This window comes from Manis pentadactyla, chromosome 8 (assembly GCF_030020395.1).
Source record: "Manis pentadactyla isolate mManPen7 chromosome 8, mManPen7.hap1, whole genome shotgun sequence".
NCBI lineage: Eukaryota > Metazoa > Chordata > Mammalia > Pholidota > Manidae > Manis > Manis pentadactyla.
This window is the reverse complement of record NC_080026.1, coordinates 113050408-113068698: the sequence shown is the minus strand read 5'-3', so window position 1 is coordinate 113068698 and position 18291 is coordinate 113050408. Positions and strand designations below refer to the sequence as shown.

The 18291-nt window shown below is 43.0% G+C and overlaps 1 protein-coding gene across 6 annotated transcripts in view; it reads right to left on the bottom strand.

Moving 5' to 3' along the window:
- The window catches only part of SUFU (SUFU negative regulator of hedgehog signaling), a 106730-nt gene extending 89830 nt beyond the window's left edge, over positions 1 to 16900 (bottom strand). For 3 of the 6 annotated variants that reach the window (XM_036898943.2, XM_036898944.2, XM_036898945.2), the window contains exons 1-2: positions 16497 to 16899; positions 12241 to 12375 (exon numbers count right to left, since the gene is read on the bottom strand). In XM_036898943.2, the coding sequence (XP_036754838.1) occupies positions 12241 to 12375; positions 16497 to 16678 (317 nt within the window). In that variant the 5' untranslated portion in view covers positions 16679 to 16899. Of the gene's footprint in view, positions 1 to 12240; positions 12376 to 16496 lie in introns of all 6 variants that reach the window. The other 3 variants (XR_005027401.2, XM_036898947.2, XM_036898946.2) reach the window with 2 other exon arrangements.
- Between the last annotated feature and the right edge of the window lie 1391 nt (positions 16901 to 18291).

Sequence of the window (18291 nt, the reverse complement as noted above, 5' to 3'; positions counted from 1 at the left end):
CGGCAGAGGCAGGATTTCCACTGGAAACCCCAGGGGATAAAACAGCACAGTCAAAAAGTTCCTGCAAATCCAGCTTTGAGGAAGGAAAATTAGCATTTCCCAACTGCAGGGGACCAAGGCCACACAAAACAACAAGTGGAAAAGTTAATCTGTGTCCAGTGTTTTAATAAATAACTTATTCAGTGCAGAGCCCAGCTGAGAGGAACCTGAACAGAAAAAGGAGGTTCTTCACCAACCCAGTAGAGGAAGCCACAGAAAGCCAGTCAGCAGCAGTTCCAGCCCCCAAGGGGGGCAAGAATCACTCCAAATCCCATGGATATATCTGCCAAGAAGCCAGCATTTATGTGGCAAAGCCCAGACTGTCCATGGCAGTAGACGTGAAGTAGGGCTCTACCCTGTGGAGCTGCCAGTCTTCAGGCCAACGCCACACAAAGGCTGTCTTTGGAATGAGCCTGAGATGTACAGCAGATGACCTGCCTAGTGGAATCCCACCAGGGAAGCCTGCCTGAGATCACACACATGCTCTGCAACTAGCCAGCCTCTTGCATCTTGGTTAGGCCCCCTGCAGTTTGGGTCTGGCCAGAGCTGCTGGTAGTACAGAGGCCTCATGGAGAAGTGCTGAAGACATCTCTTTCACAGCCCATACAACCCCACGTTCCAGCCCACAGTTGCCCAGCCAGAAAGGGAAGGGCCAGAGATGCAGGCTTCCAACAATCACTTGGCAGCTGAAGCTCAGCTGTCTCGCACCAGCCAAGTCCAGGAGAAGAACAGCAGGACAGTCCCTGCTGCTGCAGCCACTTGAGGGTAGCCTTAGGGTTTCCTAGAAAAGCACTTTGTTCTCCCCTGTGGCTGCCCCAAGCTGTAACTTGTTCCATCTCTCCAACTTCAGAAACAGTCTCTTAAGAACCTTTTAATCCGAACAAGTGCTCTCTTGCCCTGTTTCCTTTAGTGAATATAAACAGGGAAAGAACTTGGACAGAACTGGCCATCCCAGAGCTCATCCAGTCAGCCTGCTCTTCACCCCTTTTAGGGCTACCAAGGTGGGGCTCCCCTCCTGCCCCTGAAGCAAGGCTGCCAGGGGCAAGAAGAAATGCAGGGGACCCCTGGGCTTCTGCTTATCCCTATCCACAATATGCTGTGAGGAGAAGGAATGATCTTAATGGAAGGAAGTACACAGTAGATATTTAATGAATGCTGTTGACTAATTAAGAAGGAAAGGCAGTAAAGCACAGTGGCTTAGAATACAGGTTTTAGGGTCACTAGAGCTGGCTTCTAATTTATCACCCATGCAGTAAGTTTTCTAAACCTAAATTTCTGTGTCTATAAGCAGGAGGTAATAAGAATTCCTTATGTCATAAAATTACTATGAGGATGACATAAAAATGATAATTTTATATAAAGAACTTAGAACTAACCTGGAATATAGTAAAAAAAAAAATTGCTTATATTATTATCTTAAAGACAAACACTGCCCTTTCTCCCCAGTCCCAAGAGAGCACTGAATGGGGCATGTTAAGAGACTCTGCTGCTCTCATTAACTTGCTGTACAGCCTTCAGCAGGCTACTGTACTTCCCTCAACTATACAACTAAGGGAGATGGACTAAATAAGTGTTTCCTGTTTGTCTGTGGCAATAAATGGTACTGAATCATATTTTTTTTCTCAAAGTTTCTTTTTTTTTATTTTGCTATCATTAACGTACAATTACATGAAAAACATTGTGGTTACTAGACTCCCCCTATTATCAAGTCCCCACCACATACTCCATTACAGTCACTGTCCATCAGTATAGTAAGATGCTGTAAAACGGCTACTTGTCTTCTCTGTTATACTGCCTTCCCCATGTTCCCCCTTCTACTTAAATGTGCTAATCATAATGACCCTTTTTCCCCCTTATCCCCTCCTTCCCACCCATCCTCCCCAATTCTTTTCTCTTTGGTAACTGTTAGTCCATTCTTGGGTTCTGTTAGTCTGCTGCTGTTTTGTTCCTTCAGTTTTTTCTTTGTTCTTGTACTCCACAGATGAGTGAAATCATTTGCCTTTCTCTTGCCTTTCTCTGCCTTGAATCATATTTTTTTTAAAACAAAGTTCCTTTATTTAAAATTCTTTTTACAATTCTTTTTCAATTTTTCTAATCATGTCTAGGGTCAGGTTTTATTTGGTGTTTGCATATCCTTTTAATATTTCCCTCATATTGCTAATCTCTTGAACAAAGAGAAAGCTGGCTTTAGGCTTAGAATCTTCTTTTGACAGGCCACAGTATTAAGTTAGAATTCAATAACATTGCTTTGTTATCACTATGCTTATTTTCATAATTGCCTTTAAATTATGACAAGTAATACTGGTTTCCATATATGGTAGTGATCTAACTTTTAAAAATGTGTACATCAGTTTTTTGTGGGTTTTTTTTTTTATCATTAATCTATAATTACATGAGGAACATTATGTTTACTAGACTCCCCCCATCACCAAGTCCCCCCACATACCCCATTACAGTCTCTGTCCATCAGCATAGTAAGATGCTATAGAGTCACTACTTGTCTTCTCTGTGTTATACAGCCCTCCCCATGCCCCCCCTCATTATACATGCTAATCGTAATGCCCCCTTTCTCCCCCCCACCCTATCCCTCTCTTCCCACCCATCCTCCCTTTGGTAGCTGTTAGTCCATTCTTGGGTTCTGTGATTCTGCTGCTGTTTTGTTCCTTCAGTTTTCTCTTTGTTCTTATGTTCCACAGATGAGTGAAATCATTTGGTACTTGTCTTTCTCTGCCTGGCTTATTCCACTGAGCATAATACCCTCTAGCTCCATCCATGTTGTTGCAAATGGTAGGATTTGTTTTCTTCTTATGGCTGAATAATATTCCATTGTGTATATGTACCACATCTTTATCCATTCAATGTGTACATCAGTTTTTAAAAGGCGGGTTAATTTAAAGGGAACATAAAGTAGATTATATCCTACAGGTTGCAAAAATTATGAAGGCAGCACCAGAAGTTTTGGAAACACTGGGCTAGATTTTTACAGTCCTCCTCCACCCTAAAAGTAAGTGCTGATGTCCTAGAGTGTCAGGCTACAGATCTCACACCAGTCCCCTGCTACAAGGTTCCCCTCAAACTTTACCTCCTCCCTGGAGCTTCTGCTGATTCAACACTTTCTCCACTCTACTCCCATATCATGCTTTATGTCAATGGATTGTAGCATTTATTACTTAGTACTCTATCTCTTTATCTCCTCTCTAGAACATGAGCTTCTGGAAACAGGAGTTGTCTTGGCATTTTATCCTCACAATATCTAGATGTCATGTGTGTGATATAAAATAGGTGCTAGATGAATGTATGCTGAATAAATAACCAATGCTTCTGCCCTCTTTTCACTGAAGGACAAGATAAAAGACAGTGAAAGAACACTGCCAGACATTAATTTGCTATAATTCCAATTCAGTACCTCTTAGCACTTAAGCTGGGTGGCAGAACACTCACCTCTTTGACCTGACCTCAGCTTTGAGCACTAAATTAAATGAGAATCTATGAATCTGTTTCAAAGAGGCCTTCGTACATGAAAAGTTTGGAAAAGCAAACTTTTCTTCAGGACACTTACCAGGATAGAGGAGAGACCAGTCACACCAGCACAAGGCCAATTACAAAGGTGCTTTTGACTTCTGCAACATGGACCTTCTAGTGGCAGGATATACAGAAAACATTAGGTTCAAGTGGTGAGGTGAAAGCCCAAAGGTCTCACTATTGTTGTAACTGACATATGAAAATCAAAGTGCTTTATCAAACAAATGGTATACATGTAAGGGGGTACTGTTAAACTATGAAAAACAATAAGGAAGGACCTCTTTCAAATTCAGAGATTTTCCCTTCTGAAATATAGGGCTTTCTCAATTATACTCTTCATGTCATTTTGAACCTTGGACCCATACCTGATAAGAAGGTAGACTATAAGAATATTTAAGCCACACAGGAAATGATATTCTTTTAACTGGAATAAATCTGCCAACAAAAAGGTACAGGCTAACTGCTCTAAATACTCTAGGCAGTTTCTTATTAAAAATAAAAATGTTTTTAAGTTCAGTATAGTCTCTTTATTCCCCACATCTGTTTGCTGTTCTTTTTTAGGTTTATTAAGGTATTATTGATAAACACTCTTATGAAGGTTCCACATGAAAAAACAATGTGGTTACTACATTCACCCATATTATCATGTACCCCCAATACCCCATGCAGTCACTGCCCATTAGTATTCTAAGATGCCACAGAGCCACTATTTGCCTTCTCTGTCCTACACTATTTTCCACATGATCCCCTCCATACCATGTGTGCCATTCATAATACCCCTCAATCCCCATCTCCCTCCCTCCCCACCCCTTCCCTTTGGTAATTGCTAGTCCCTTCTTGGAGTCTGTGAGTCTGCTGTTGCTTTGTTCCTTCAGTTTTGCCTCATTGTTATGCTCCACAAATGAGGGAAATCATTTGGTACTTGTCTTTCTCTGCCTGGCTTATTTCACTGAGCATTATATCCTCCAGCTCCATCCATGTTGTTGCAAATGGTAGGATTTGTTTCTTTCTTATGGCTGAATAGTATTCCATTCTGTATATGTACCACATCTTCCTTATCCATTCATCTACTGATGGACACTTAGGTTGCTTCCATATCTTGGCTATTGTAAATAATGCTGCAATAAACATAGGGGTGCATATATCTTTTTGAATCTGAGAAATTATATTCTTTGGGTAAATTCCTAGGAATGGAATTCCTGGGTCAAATGGTGTTTCCATTTTGAGTTTTTTGAGGAACCTCCATATTGCTTTCCACAATGGCTGAACTAGCTTACATTCCCACCAGCAGTGTAGGAGGGTTACCCTTTCTCTGCGTCTTCGCCAGCATTCATCGTTCTTAGTCTTTTCAATACTGGCCATCCTAACTGATGTGAGGTGATATCTCATTGTGGTTTCCATTTGTATTTCCATGATAATTAATGATGTGGCGCATCTTTTCATGTGCCTGTTGGCCATCTGAAATTCTTCTTTGGAGAACTGTCCGTTCATATCCTCCACCCATTTTTTAATCAGATTACTTGCTTTTTGGGTGTTGAGGCATGTGAGTTCTGTATATATTTTGGATGTAAACCCGTTGTCAGATATGTCGTTTACAAATATATTCTCCCATACTGTAGGATGATTTTTTGTTCTGTTGATGGCATCCTTTGCTGTACAGAAGCTTTTTAGTTTGGTGTAGTCCCATGTGTTCATTTCTGCTTTTGTTTCCCTTGCTCAAGGAGATGCATTTGGGAAAAAGTTGCTCATGTTTATATTCAGGAGATTTTTGCCTATGTTGTCTTCTAAGAGTTTTATGGTTTCATGACTTATGTTCAAGTTTTTGATCCATTTTGAGTTTACTTTTGTGTATGGGGATAGACAATAATCTAGTTTCATTCTCTTGCATGTAGCTGTCCAGTTTTGCCAACACCAGTTGTTGAAGAGGCTGTCATTTCCCCACTGTATGCCCATGACTCCTTTATCGTATATTAATTGACCATATATGCTTGGGTTTATATCTGGGCTATCTAGTCTGTTCAATTGGTCTATGGGTCTGTTCTTGTGCCAGTACCAAATTCTCTTGATTACTGTGGCTTTGTAGTAGAGGTCAAAGTCGGGGAGTGTAATTCCCCCTGCTTTATTCTTCCTTCTCAGGATTGCTTTGGCTATTCAGGGTCTTTTGTGGTTTCATATGAATTTTAGAACTATTTGCTCTGGTTTGTTGACAAATGCTGTTTGGCATTTTCATAGGGATTGCATTGAATCTGTAGATTGCTTTAGGCAGGATAGCCATTTTAACAATATTAATTCTTCCTACCCATGAGCACAGAATGTGCTTCCATTTACTGGCATCTTCTTTAATTTCTCTCGAGTGTCTTCTAGTTTTCAGAGTATAGGTCTTTCACTTCTTTCATTAGGTTTATTTCTAGGTATTTTATTCTTTTTGACGCAGTTGTGAATGGAATTGTTTTCCTGATTTCTCTTTCTTCTAGTTCATCATTAGTGTATAGGAATGCAACAGATTTCTGCGTATTAATTTTGTATCCTGCAACTTTGCTGAATTCAGATATTAGATGTAGTAGTTTTGGAGTGGATTCTTCAGGGTTTTTTAGGTACAATATCATGTCATCTGCAAACAGGGACAGTTTAACTTCTTCACAAATCTGGATGCCTTTTAGTTCTTTGTCTTGTCTGACTGTCATGGCTAGGACCTCCAGAACTATGTTGAATAAAAGTGGAGAGAGCGGGCATCCTTGTCTTGTTTCCGATCTTAAAGGAAAGACTTTCAGTTTCTCACTGTTAAGTATGATGTTAGATGTGGGTTTGTCATATATGGCCTTTATTATGTTGAGGTACTTGCCCTCTATACCCATTTTGTTGAGAGTTTTTATCATGAATGGATGTTGAATTTTGTCGAATGCTTTTTCAGCGTCTATTGAGATGATCATGTGGTTTTTGTCCTTCTTTTTGTTTATGTGGTGGATGGTGTTAATGGATTTTCGAATGTTGTACCATCCTTGCAACCCTGAGATGAATCCCACTTGGTCATGGTGTATGATCCTCTTGATGTGTTTTTGAATTTGGTTTGCTAATATTTTGTTGAGTATTTTTGCATCTATGTTCATCAGGGATATTGGTCTGTAATTTTCTTTTTTGGTGAGGTCATTGCCTGGTTTTGGTATTAGGGTGATGCTGGCTTCACAGAATGAGTTGGGGAGTATTCCCTCCTCTTCTAGTTTTTGGAAAACTTTAAGGAGAATGGATATTATGTCTTCTCTGTATGTACGATAAAATTCCGCGGTAAATCCATCTGGCCCGGGGGGTTTGTGTTTAGGTAGTTTTTTTATTACCAATTCAATTTCATTGCTAGTAATTGGTCTGTTCAGATTTTCTGTTTCTTTCTCAGTCTGCCTTGGAAGGTGGTTTTTTTCTAGAAACTTGTCTATTTCTTTTAGGTTATCCAGTTTGTTAGCATATAATTTTTCATAGTATTCTCTAAGAATTCTTTGCATTTCTGTGGTGTCCACAGTGATTTTTCCTTTCTCATTTTTGATTCTGTTTATGTGTGTAGACTCTCTTTTTTTATTGGTGGGTCTGGCTAGGGGTTTATCTATTTTGTTTATTTTCTCAAAGAACCAGCTTCTGTTTTCATTGATTCTTTCTATTGCTTTATTCTTCTCGATTTTATTTATTTCTGCTCTAATCTTTATTATGTCCCTCCTTCTACTGACTTTGGCCCTCATTTGTTCTTCTTTTTCTAGTTTCATTAATTGTGAGTTTAGATTGTTCATATGGGATTGTTCTTCTTTCCTGAGGTAGGCCTGTACTGCAATATACTTCCCTCTTAGCACAGCCTTTGCTGCATCCCACAGATTTTGAGGTGTTGAATTATTGTTGTCATTTGTCTCCATATATTGCTTGATCTCTGTTTTTATTTGGTCATTGATCCACTGGTTATTTAGGAGCATGTTGTTAAGCCTCCATGTGTTTGTGGGATTTTTCATTTTCCTTGCATTATTTATTTCTAGTTTCATACCTTTGTGGTCTGAGAAGCTGGTTGGTATAATTTCAATCTTTTTGAATTTACCAAGGCTCTTTTTGTGGTCTAATATATGATCTATTCTTGAAAGTGTTCCATGTGCACTTGAGAAGGATGTGTATCCTGCTGCTTTTGGGCATAGAGTTTTGTGACACGGTCCGGCCGCATCAAGTCGAGCAGGTCCTGAAGTGCGGAAGAGGGGTGAAGAAAACAAAGAAAGAAAGAACTGGGAGGGCTGACGCTCCTGCACGTCACCAGCAAAGCTTTATTAGAGTCCAGAGTATTTATACAGCAAAGAAGGCACACTATTCCAGGAAATAGCATTATCCAATAGACAGTCAAGCACAGTATTGACGTCAGCAGTAGCCGGGCAAAGGTAGGCACAGCAGGGCTCCTTCAGTTGCTCCTGGAATGCGTGAACAGGATGTTCTTTGTTCTCCATTCCCATCACATCAGCAAGTGGGGGAAGGGGCATAGCCTGGCTCCCAACAGTTTTGTAGATGTCTGTTAGGTCCATCTGCAACTCCTGCTTTTTTTCTCCCTATTAGTTGCAGATATTAGAAACATCTTTTTCCATACCTTCACTTTTAGTCTGTGTATGTCTTTGGGTTTGAAGTGAGTCTCTTGTAGGCAGCATATAGTTGGGTCTTGTTTTTTTATCCATTCAGTGACTCTATGTCTTTTGATTGGTGCGTTCAGACCATTTACATTTAGGGTGATTATTGATAGCTATGTACTTATTGCCATTGCAGGCTTTAGAGCTGTGGTTACCAAAGGTTCAAGGGTAACTTCCTTACCATCTAAGAGTCTAACTTAACTCATCTAGTATGCTATTACAAACACAGTCGAAAGGTTCTTTTTTTTTTCTCCTCCTTTTCTTCCTCCTCCATTCTTTATATATTAGGTATCGTATTCTGTGCTCCTTGTCTATATCCCTTGAGTGACTTTGGGGGTAGTTGATTTAATTACGTATTTGTTTAGTAATTAACTGTTCAACTTTCTTAACTGTGGTTTTATTACCTCTGGTGACAGCTATTCAACCTTAGGAACACTTCCATCTATAACAGTCCCTCCAAAATACACTGTAGAGACAGTTTGTGGGAGGTAAATTCTCTCAGCTTCTGCCGATCTGGAAATTGTTTAATCCCTTTTCAAATTTAAATGATAATCTTGCCAGATATAGTATTCTTGGTTTGAGGCCCTTCTGCTTCATTGCATTAAATATATCATGTCACTCCCTTCTGGACTGTCATGTTTCTGCTTAGGAGTATGATGATAGCCTGATCAGTTTTCCTTTGTATGTGATCTTTTTTCTCTCTGGCTTCTTTTAATAGTCTGTCCGTATCCTTGATCTTTTCCATTTTAATTATTATATGTCCTGGTGTTGTCTTCCTTGGGTCCCTTGTGTCGGGAGATCTGTGCAACTTCATGGCCTGAGAGACTATCTCCTTCCCCTGATTGGGGAAGTTTTCAGCAATTACTTCCTCAAAGACACTTTCTATCCCTTTTTTTCTCTTTTTCTTCTGATACCTCTATAGTAAGAATACTGTTCCGTTTGGATTGGTCACACAGTTCTCTCAGTGTTCTTTCATTCCTAGAGATCCTTTTTTCTCTCTGTGCCTCAGCTTCTTTGTATTCCTCTTCTCTAATTTCTATTTCATTTATCGTGTCCTCCACCATATCTAATCTGCTTTTAAAACCCTCCACTGTGTTCCTTAATGTTTGGATCTCCATCCTAAATTCGTTCCTGAGTTCTTGAATATTTTTCTGTACCTCCAGGAGCACGTTTAAGATTTTTATTTTAAAATCTCTTTCAGGAAGATTGATTAGTTCAGTCACACTTGACCCTTTTTCTGCTTTTTGTGAGATTTTGCTTTGAACCAGTTTCCTTTGATATTTCATATTTGTATGTGGCGCTCTCGAGTGCCTAGAAGCTCTACTCTCTGGAGCTGCTCAGCCCCCGGAGCAAGGTCAGGTGTAGCAGGGAAGCAGTGCTGGTGCCTGGGGGGCTCAGAAAGAGCTACTTCCTGCTTCCCAGCTGCTATTCCTGTCTCCACTGCCAGAACCAATGGGCTGAACACACAGGTGTAAGCCTCTATGGTTTGCATTTGTAGCTGCTGTAGGCAGGGCTTCCCTCTGGGTGGCCTGACACTAGGGCAGGGTTTGCCGGTTTGTGAGTCAGGTGCAGGCTGGCTGGGAGGAAGGCGCAGCAGGCTGTGTATCATGGTGGGGGGCATTGGAGCTGTGTAGCCAGCCAGGGGGATGGAGCGCCTGAAGATCCTGAAAGTTCCCAACCTGCTGGGCAGAGTGCACCCAGACAATTTTGTCTACCTGTCTTTTCTCCTGAGCTGTAAGCTCTGTGCAGTCCTTGCCCCTTTCACAGCCCTCTCACTTTTAGGAAGTCTCTCAGACTGCCCGCCCAGAGCAGCTGGATATGGATCTCTGTTTTCCACAAGCAGCTGGAATCTCAGTCTCTCCAGGTATTCCACCTGTCTTAGCTTTCCAACCCCACTAATCACCAGAGCACCATGCAATGTAGGTTCATGCTCCCAGAGCAGATCTCCAGGGCTAGGTGTTCAGCAGTCCCAGGTCTCCACTCCCTCCCCATCCGTTTCTCTTCCTCCTGCTGGTGAGCTGGGGTGGGGGAAGGGCTTGGGTCCCACCAGGTCATGGCTTTGATATGTTACCCTGTTCCATAAGGTCTGTTCTTTTCTCCAGGTGTATGCAGTCTTGTGCAGCCTTCTTTCCTATTGCTCTTTCAGGATTAGTTTTATTAATTTTATTTTCATATTATATGTGGTTTTAGGAGGAGGTCTCTGTCTCACCTCTTATACCGCCATCTTTAATCAATCTGTTTTCTATTCTATCTCCATTATTAATATTGTAATGCAAGGTCCCCATTCAGGCAAGATTAATTCCCTGTTCCCAAAACCTTCTGCTGACATTGCAGTGGATTCATTTGGAAGGCTGTAAAGGCAGGCCCAAGCATTGCTCCCAACATGGGTACATGATAAATAAGATGAGGCCTGAGCCTCCAAGCTTAACAAGGGAGAACAGGAAGTTAGGCTGGACCTGTGATCAGAGAGGTAGTATAGCCCAACGGTTAGAAGCTTAGAGTTTTGACTCAGCTAAATTCAATCCTAGCTCTTTTATAGCCTAGATGCATGACTTTAGGCAATTCATATAACCCCTCAAAGGGCTCAGTTTCCTCATCTATAAAATGGAGATAACAAAAGAACCTGATAAGACTTTAAAGCATTTGACACAATGATATGGAAGGCAGTAAGACCTAAAACAAAGTAAAAAAAAAGAGAGAGAGGGAGAGAGACTATTATTTTCTTCATATTATCATCATCTCCAGAATCAGCCTTTTATGCTAAGGCAGGAGCAGGAAAAGCCCTGTTCCTCTTTCAACCTACACATGTTATGCAGCTACCACATAGATACCAAAAACATGATGTAAGAGGCAAAAAGACAGTACAAAAAGCAGAAGAGAATAGATAATAGAAACAGAATCAGCTCTTGATTAACCTGCCAATGAGGGAGAGGGAAGACTACATTTAAATTGAAGAGAAGAACACCCTCCCCTTTAAAAGAGTATAGATGGAAACATTTTTTCTATATAGATAGTAGTTTATCAGACAGAAAATGTGATGTAATTGTTTAAGAGGCAAAAGAGCACTGTCATTAAGAGTATGGACTCTGGAGCCAGAGTGCCTGCATTAGAATCCGGCTACACCACTTCTAAGCTGTGTGACCTTAAGCAAATCATAGGAACTCTTTGTGTCTTAGTTTCTCACCTATAAAATGGGGCAAACTAGTGCCTATCAGTATTATATGGTCATGGTGAAAATAAAATTAGTTAATACATATACGTATATATATAAAGCGACTAGAAGAATACCTGGCTCATAATCAATGCCTAATAAACATTAGCTTTTATTATTACTGTTACTGTTATTGTTTTCGCTAATTTAATACTAAGTTGATTATGTTTAACTTAATATTAATGCTTCTTAAAATTTACCACTTATAGAGGGCACTAGGGAAGGCAGGCTGGATTCAGAATTATACAGGGTAGCAAATGGGAGACAGACCAGGACGAAAAAAATGTACTGGGAATAATATGAGCACAGACAACTGCAGGTTAAAAGGGAGTAGGTAAGATCAACAAAAGGACAGAGATGGATGCATTCATAATAAAGCAAATAGAGTAAAATGCTAAAGGTAGAATTTAGGCAATAAGTATATTAGTATTTACTGTGAAATTATTTCGACTTTGCTTTACATTTAAAGTTTTTCATAATAAGCTAGAGGAAAAAAGAAGTAGAAGCATGAACTCAAATTCTGCATCATAGCTATGCTATCTATCCTTTGAGCTCAAACACCAGAGTAAGCTTGGAAAAACCTAATGGTTTTGAAACTCCTGCTCAGCATTCACACTGTCCTGCACCAGATAAGCAGAGCTTGAGTGCTGACCTGGACCACCTCAGCATAAGTAGATACAGGCAGAGGGCAGAAACCCAGAAGTTCTACCTGAGAAGTACCAACCTCACAGGAATATGACATTATCACCCCTGCTCAGAAAAACTTCAGAAATATAAAGCTCAAGGCCAAGGAATGGGCAGGTGGAGAGTGGGCAAGTGGCACACACTCACTCATGGACTCTGCTGTCGCCATAGAGGTCACTCAGGCCAAAGCTGATATAATGCCAGTGCTCAGGGATGTTGGCAGAAGGGCTCCCCACGTTCCTGTACATGCTAACATAGTCCAAAGGGTCTGGGCCACCCAACCTGCAAAAGAAAAAACACAGGATTGTCAGTGTGAGCCTAAAAGCAAACAATGTGAAGCTAAAGAGCTCTGCATGACAAACCTAGAGGCTCCATCCCAGAAGAACTCAGGTGAACTCTCTGGGATAAGATGAAGAGATGGGTAGCTGGAGGCTGCCCAGTTCCACAAACACGAGAGGCTTCCTTCTCCTATTCCCAACAGGAAGGACCTCTTTTAGAAATAAAACAGTATGGGTGGTTGCCCCTTTTGCTACCTCCTGTTTCAAATTACCAATTCCAAATGGGATTGGCAGGGATTATCGTTCTTCCATGGTGCCTGTAAACATGCCAAACTTCAAGGCAAGAGGTGCATCAGCCAATCAATTCGCCTCCATTGAAAGACCATCCTGAGCATCCCCAATGGGCATTGTTCCTGGAAGCAGAGGCTCAGCAACACTTCTGCCTCTTAGACAGCTAATTCCTGAAAGACTATATTGTGCCCTATGTTAATTACAGTTTGTTCTAAACAAATCCAGTGCCTCCAGACCCCAGCCGGTACTCCACAGACCAAAGCTGGTCTTTTATCATGCAAGTGACAAAGGCCAAATTTAGGCTGCCTCAGCTCTGCACAGAACTGCAGCAGGAGCGAGGCTGGGCATTGTGAGTGCTTGCATTTGGAAGATGATCCCAGGAGACTCCACCTCAAATGTAGAGCTGGAACTTTAAATGATTTAGGGCCTGTGAGGACCCCACTAAACTTCCCCCATAATTCCAGCAGACAGGCAGTTGAGGAAGAGTGTCAGTCATTACCTCACACTCAGGATTTAATTCAGTAAGGGTTCCCTTTAGTGGAGAAATTAGCGCTCTTTAAAAAAAAAAAACCCTGCTTTTCTTCAGAATGGGTAGAGAAACTTGGTAGACTTGAGAAACAGACTAAATGGAACCATCAGCGGAAGGAAGTCTCCATTTAGCCCATGAACACTCTGCATTTGCGCTGCTGCCCCAGACATCTGACTATTCCACAGACTGCAAAAACTTTGCCCCTGGGGCACTGATGGAGCACACTTTGCAACTGGGATTGTATGTTGAAGGAACACTAACAACCAAACAAAAGACAGTTACATGTGATCCCAGCAAGGGTTCCAGTACCATGCAATTTGAACACTATTTAAAACCAGTAGGACTGGTTTCATCCTCTTTTGCCAAGATATTATTTGCCTTTGTAGAAATCCCTGTTCTCTACTAGGAAATGCTAAGTTATTTATAGAACTTTTAAGATAGTTGCTACAAATAGCTTAGAATCTCAACTGAGTGGATTAGAGAAAGGGACAAATCTCCATCTTTCCTTAACTCTGATTTCACCAAATCATTTTATTAATTCCACAACCAGTTGGATTTAGAAAAGTTTGTCTGGGGAATGAGGAAAGAAAAGGGGTAGCTATCCCTGGAGATCCCATCATAGATGCAGAACTCCCCAAAAGATGGGAGTGACTACAGGTTCCACAACTGCTCCAGTTTCCTGCTGCAAATGCCCAGTCCTGCCCCTCTTACAGCCTAGGCCCATCCAGTAACAAGTAACAAAACTGCATCCACCACTCGATGCTCCATCTGCCACACCACTGCAGCCCTCTTTCTGGCCAAGTCTCCCAGGAGGTATTACATCAAGGAGAGAGGCTTTTTCAACTTAAAACTCCAACTGTAGGGAAAGACCAAGAGTCAGACAAAATTAACCTCATCCCCAAGCACAATGTTCTGCTCCACTTACTCAGAGACTTGATGGGAAGAAGATGAGTATGTAGAAAATAATCATATTTTGCACTTAAAAGATGTTATCCAAGGGTCCAGAGCATCCCTCAGCTTAATTCCTTGAACACCCAACTTCACGCCACTAGGCAGTTGAGGACTGGAGTGACCCTGGGGCACAGGCGCTGCCTCTCAGCTTCTGCTCCCTGCTCCACTCAAGTCTCAGCTGTCAGCCAGAATGTCCCTGCTTACCAGGCTCACTAGCCAAAAAGCTAACCTTCCATCACAAGAAAAGGAATACCAGGAGCTCTAGGCCAAAGCCAGACCCAGGTAGCCTTGGTCAGTCATCCTGCTATGAGAACTAAAGAAGCCCTGTGGGATCCTAAATGTGAAGGAAATTAATGAATTAATTTCAGGATCTTAATTATGCACACTCCTCCAAATCTTAGAAAGAACCAGTCACTGAGCTGTTCTCATATTTTTCTGCATGTAGGCAGCATTTCTAATTTCAAAAGGTGCTGTATAATCCTCTTTATTTGTCATTACCTGTCAGTCTATCTCTGAAGATAAGTCCTGCCTGGTTAACAGGCTTGCAGCAGGAAGAAAAAAAAAGTTGCCCGAACCAGTCTTAGTCCTTTGCATGTGCTTCAGTACCTTTTACACACAACTCCATCCTTCATGGCCACTTGGGTGACATAAAATCCGTTACCCAAGTCTATGTGGAGATTTCCCCTAACACTCAAAAGAGGCCTGAACAAACAGCACGGCAGAGCCAGGCCCCCTCTTCTCATAATACAGTCCGTGGAGTTCATCACAATACATATTTAAATATAGAGGTACAATTAGAATGGGTGATTAAGTTATCAAGAGCTGCTTTTTACTCAGAAAAGACTCTTCAAAAACTCCTCTTAACCAAAGAACAGTTTGCCTGCTAGAGAGAACTGTATGGCTGGCCACACCTCTTCCTAGCTACCAGACAGAGGCAGGCTAGGCGGCTCCCCTTGGCTCTCCCTAAGGAGCAGGTGGCTGCTCCCCAGATTCTACATGCTGTCAGCCTCTTCACATCCTCCCATCAACACAGGGAGCTGGTCTCAGCCCTATACAGCCTACCTTTTGCCATCTCCAGAGGAAGAAAGAGGTTGTTGCGGAGAAGTAACCAGTAAAAACATCAACTCTATTCACTACCCGTTTCAGGTCTCACGCTCCATTGGCCACACCCAAGCAGCTGCTTCAACAGTCTTTCAGGACTCAATGAAGGGAATCATCTAATACAGTGCCTGCATGACTGTCTTTCTGGACAACCAATTTATCAGTCAACTTTTAATCCAGGAAGACCATGAAGACAGGTTGTTTCCCAGAGTCCCCATAGCACCTGTTTTGTCCAGAGGTTGAAGGAAGAGACAGACTGCAAACAGGAATGGGAAATCAGAAAAGACCATTCCTACTCCAAGGGCAGCGCATTGGTAAACAGGCCTCATGCTTAACAGAGCTCCTTGAGGGTTACTCAACCTCCCTGAGAAACTGCTGCCTAAATCCTAAAGGTTGTGGCCAAGAGGCTTCTCTTAACATCTCACTGCACTTCTTTCCTCATTGTACAAAGACCAAGTCTTCATCATTTACTGTGGTTCACTTCAGTCCAGAGACAAACCATGCATCTCCCTGACGCTCTGTTTTAACCGCTGTCCTTAAAGCAAAGCAGCCGCACAGAGGAAGCTCTGCATGAAGAGAGGACTGTGCACAGTAAGCAGAAAATTTATCAGGAAAAGTTGCTCTGTGAAAACTCCAAACGCAACAGCACTGCACTGATAAACGATCTCTGAGCTCAGGGGGAAGTTATCAACAGAAGGCCTCCTCCTCATCCCTTCACAAGCATGACGCTCACAACTTGCTCCCCTCCTAACGACAGGAGAGCCCGGATCCCCAGACCCGCCCCTACCCGTGCCCTCGGAGGTGCTCCAGCCGCGCTCCTTCAGAGTCCTCTCTCATATGCTCCCCAGGCCCCGCCTCGCCTCCCCCGTCCCACTTCAGCCGCCCCCCGCTTGACTTCCCCTCGCCCACTAATGACCCCCAACAGGAGTCCCCTCCTTCCACCACGTTTGCGGTTCCCTCTCTCCGCTCGCTCGCCCTTCTGTTCCTACACCCCCCACAATTCATTCTATTCTCCTAATTCCAGTTAACTCTTCATTCTCCCCTCCCTTGTTAACCCTGCGCTACCCCCAGGCTCCGTTAACCCCTTTGTCCCCAAGCTCAACTTGAGCCTTAACTACTTCCCTCGCAGCAGGAAGCCCTCCTACCAAGTGCTTTAACCGTTCTCTCCCTCCTCCTCCGCAAATTACTTCGCCTCCGGCGCTTTAACCCTTCCCAGCCCGCCCCTGTCCGTCTCCCCACGGCCCAGGGCATACCAGTACTTGACGATAGCGGTAACCTGGAGAGGATTGGGCTGCTCAGGGTACAGACGGCGGCACTCTCCGTAGATAGCGTGCAGTCCAGGGGGGAAGAGCGAAGCGAAGGCCGGGGGGGCAGTAGGGCCAGGGGCCGGGGGCGCGGCAGGGCCGGGGGCGCCGCTAGGCCGCAGCTCCGCCATCCGGGCGCGTAGGGCGCTGGGGGAATCCGCGAGGGTGGACGAGAGGGAGAGCACTGACGCGCCAGCGGGCGTACTCCGAGGGTGCGACTCCCTGAGGCAATGGGGGCTGCAGCGAGGTCTAGGCTCCGCGCCTGCGCGCGTCGTATCGTCGGCCCCGGCCGTAGCCACCGCAGAGACTGCCAGAGGGTTCCTCGGGGGCCGCGGGGCGCTCAAGGGGGCGGGGCGCAGGCGCGCCCTGTGCTGGCATCCATTGGCCAGCATAGGTGTCCGTCACAGGTGGGGAAGGCGTGACTTATTATAGGTCCCGCCTCCTGCCGGGGTTGGGGTGTCCAAAGGCTCTTGGCCTCCCCCTAGTGTTAGGAGGAACCCAGGTCTAAATAACAGATGTTGAAGCATCAGGAGGTGCTAGGGTCCCACAAAGACACTGGGAAATACGCCGACAAAGGACTTGTCACTGTTCTGTTTGACACGCTGCTAAGAAGGATTTAAACACAAATATGACAATGGACTGATTCATTCGTCTGAGTGGCATTAGTTATAGATTTTTAAATCTGAATGTTTCCCAGCGTCTTTGAATGTCCATTGACCGTATTGACTAACACTAACACCGCCAAATTCAGGAGTTATATGTTGAAATAACTATTTCGGAGTTCTGTCAGAAAGTAAAAGAGTTAGGTAAACTAGGATCTGTTTAAAAGACTTGATAATTGGTTAATAAATGCTTTTAGTAAGGATGACAATCTTTGTTCTGTTTCAGGCAGGTGTATGCAGGTTGCCTTGAGGAACAACAATATTTATTATCTGCTATGGGCCTGCCCTTCTGCATTGCCTTTCACTTTCGGTACCTGGGGGAATTTTTAAATTCCTAAGACATCAGGTTGGGAATTGTTTTCCTGTTTACAATAACTTTTCATTCAGTAATGTCTTCCACTGAATGATCTTGAAGAAATTCCAAGAGAAAGAGACAGGAATGAGTCCTGACTACCGGTGCTATTGACTAAAGGGTCCCTGCAACCAAATGGGTAGAGGAAATAATCTAGAGAAAAATGCTCTAAGCTCATTGTCACTGTGTCAAAGCAGTGACACAATCTCTCTTCACCTTTTCTCACTCATCAAAGTCAATTCTAACTCCCCGTGAAAAGTAGAGAGATACTAGAGCAGTTTCTGAAGTTAGTACACAAACGATGTTTTAATGACCAAATGATCACCTGTACCAGTAATTCCAAATTCCAGTCCTCGGCCCAATGCTAGCCTGTTGGAAAGTTTACACCTAGCCAGGAAACAATGCGAAAAGCAACAAAAATGTACTCGTTTTTTCCCTTCCTTTGTTCGGAGATTATGTTCTTCCCCGTGCATGTGTGTGGTTGTTTTAAAATTTCCTTTATTAGAGTGTGATGGTTAATGTTTAACGGACCCAAATAAAAACATTACAAACCTTATATTGTCCAGGGGAAGGGATGGGGAATGGCAGAGCTTATCTGTAAAATCCAAGCATCCACGAATTACTGACTAATCCAAACCAAACTACAGACAAGCGTTCATGCATACTTACTTCAGCATGCACTGCGAATCCCTTCAAAGGGACTGCAGAGCCACTGATGAGATAAAACCAT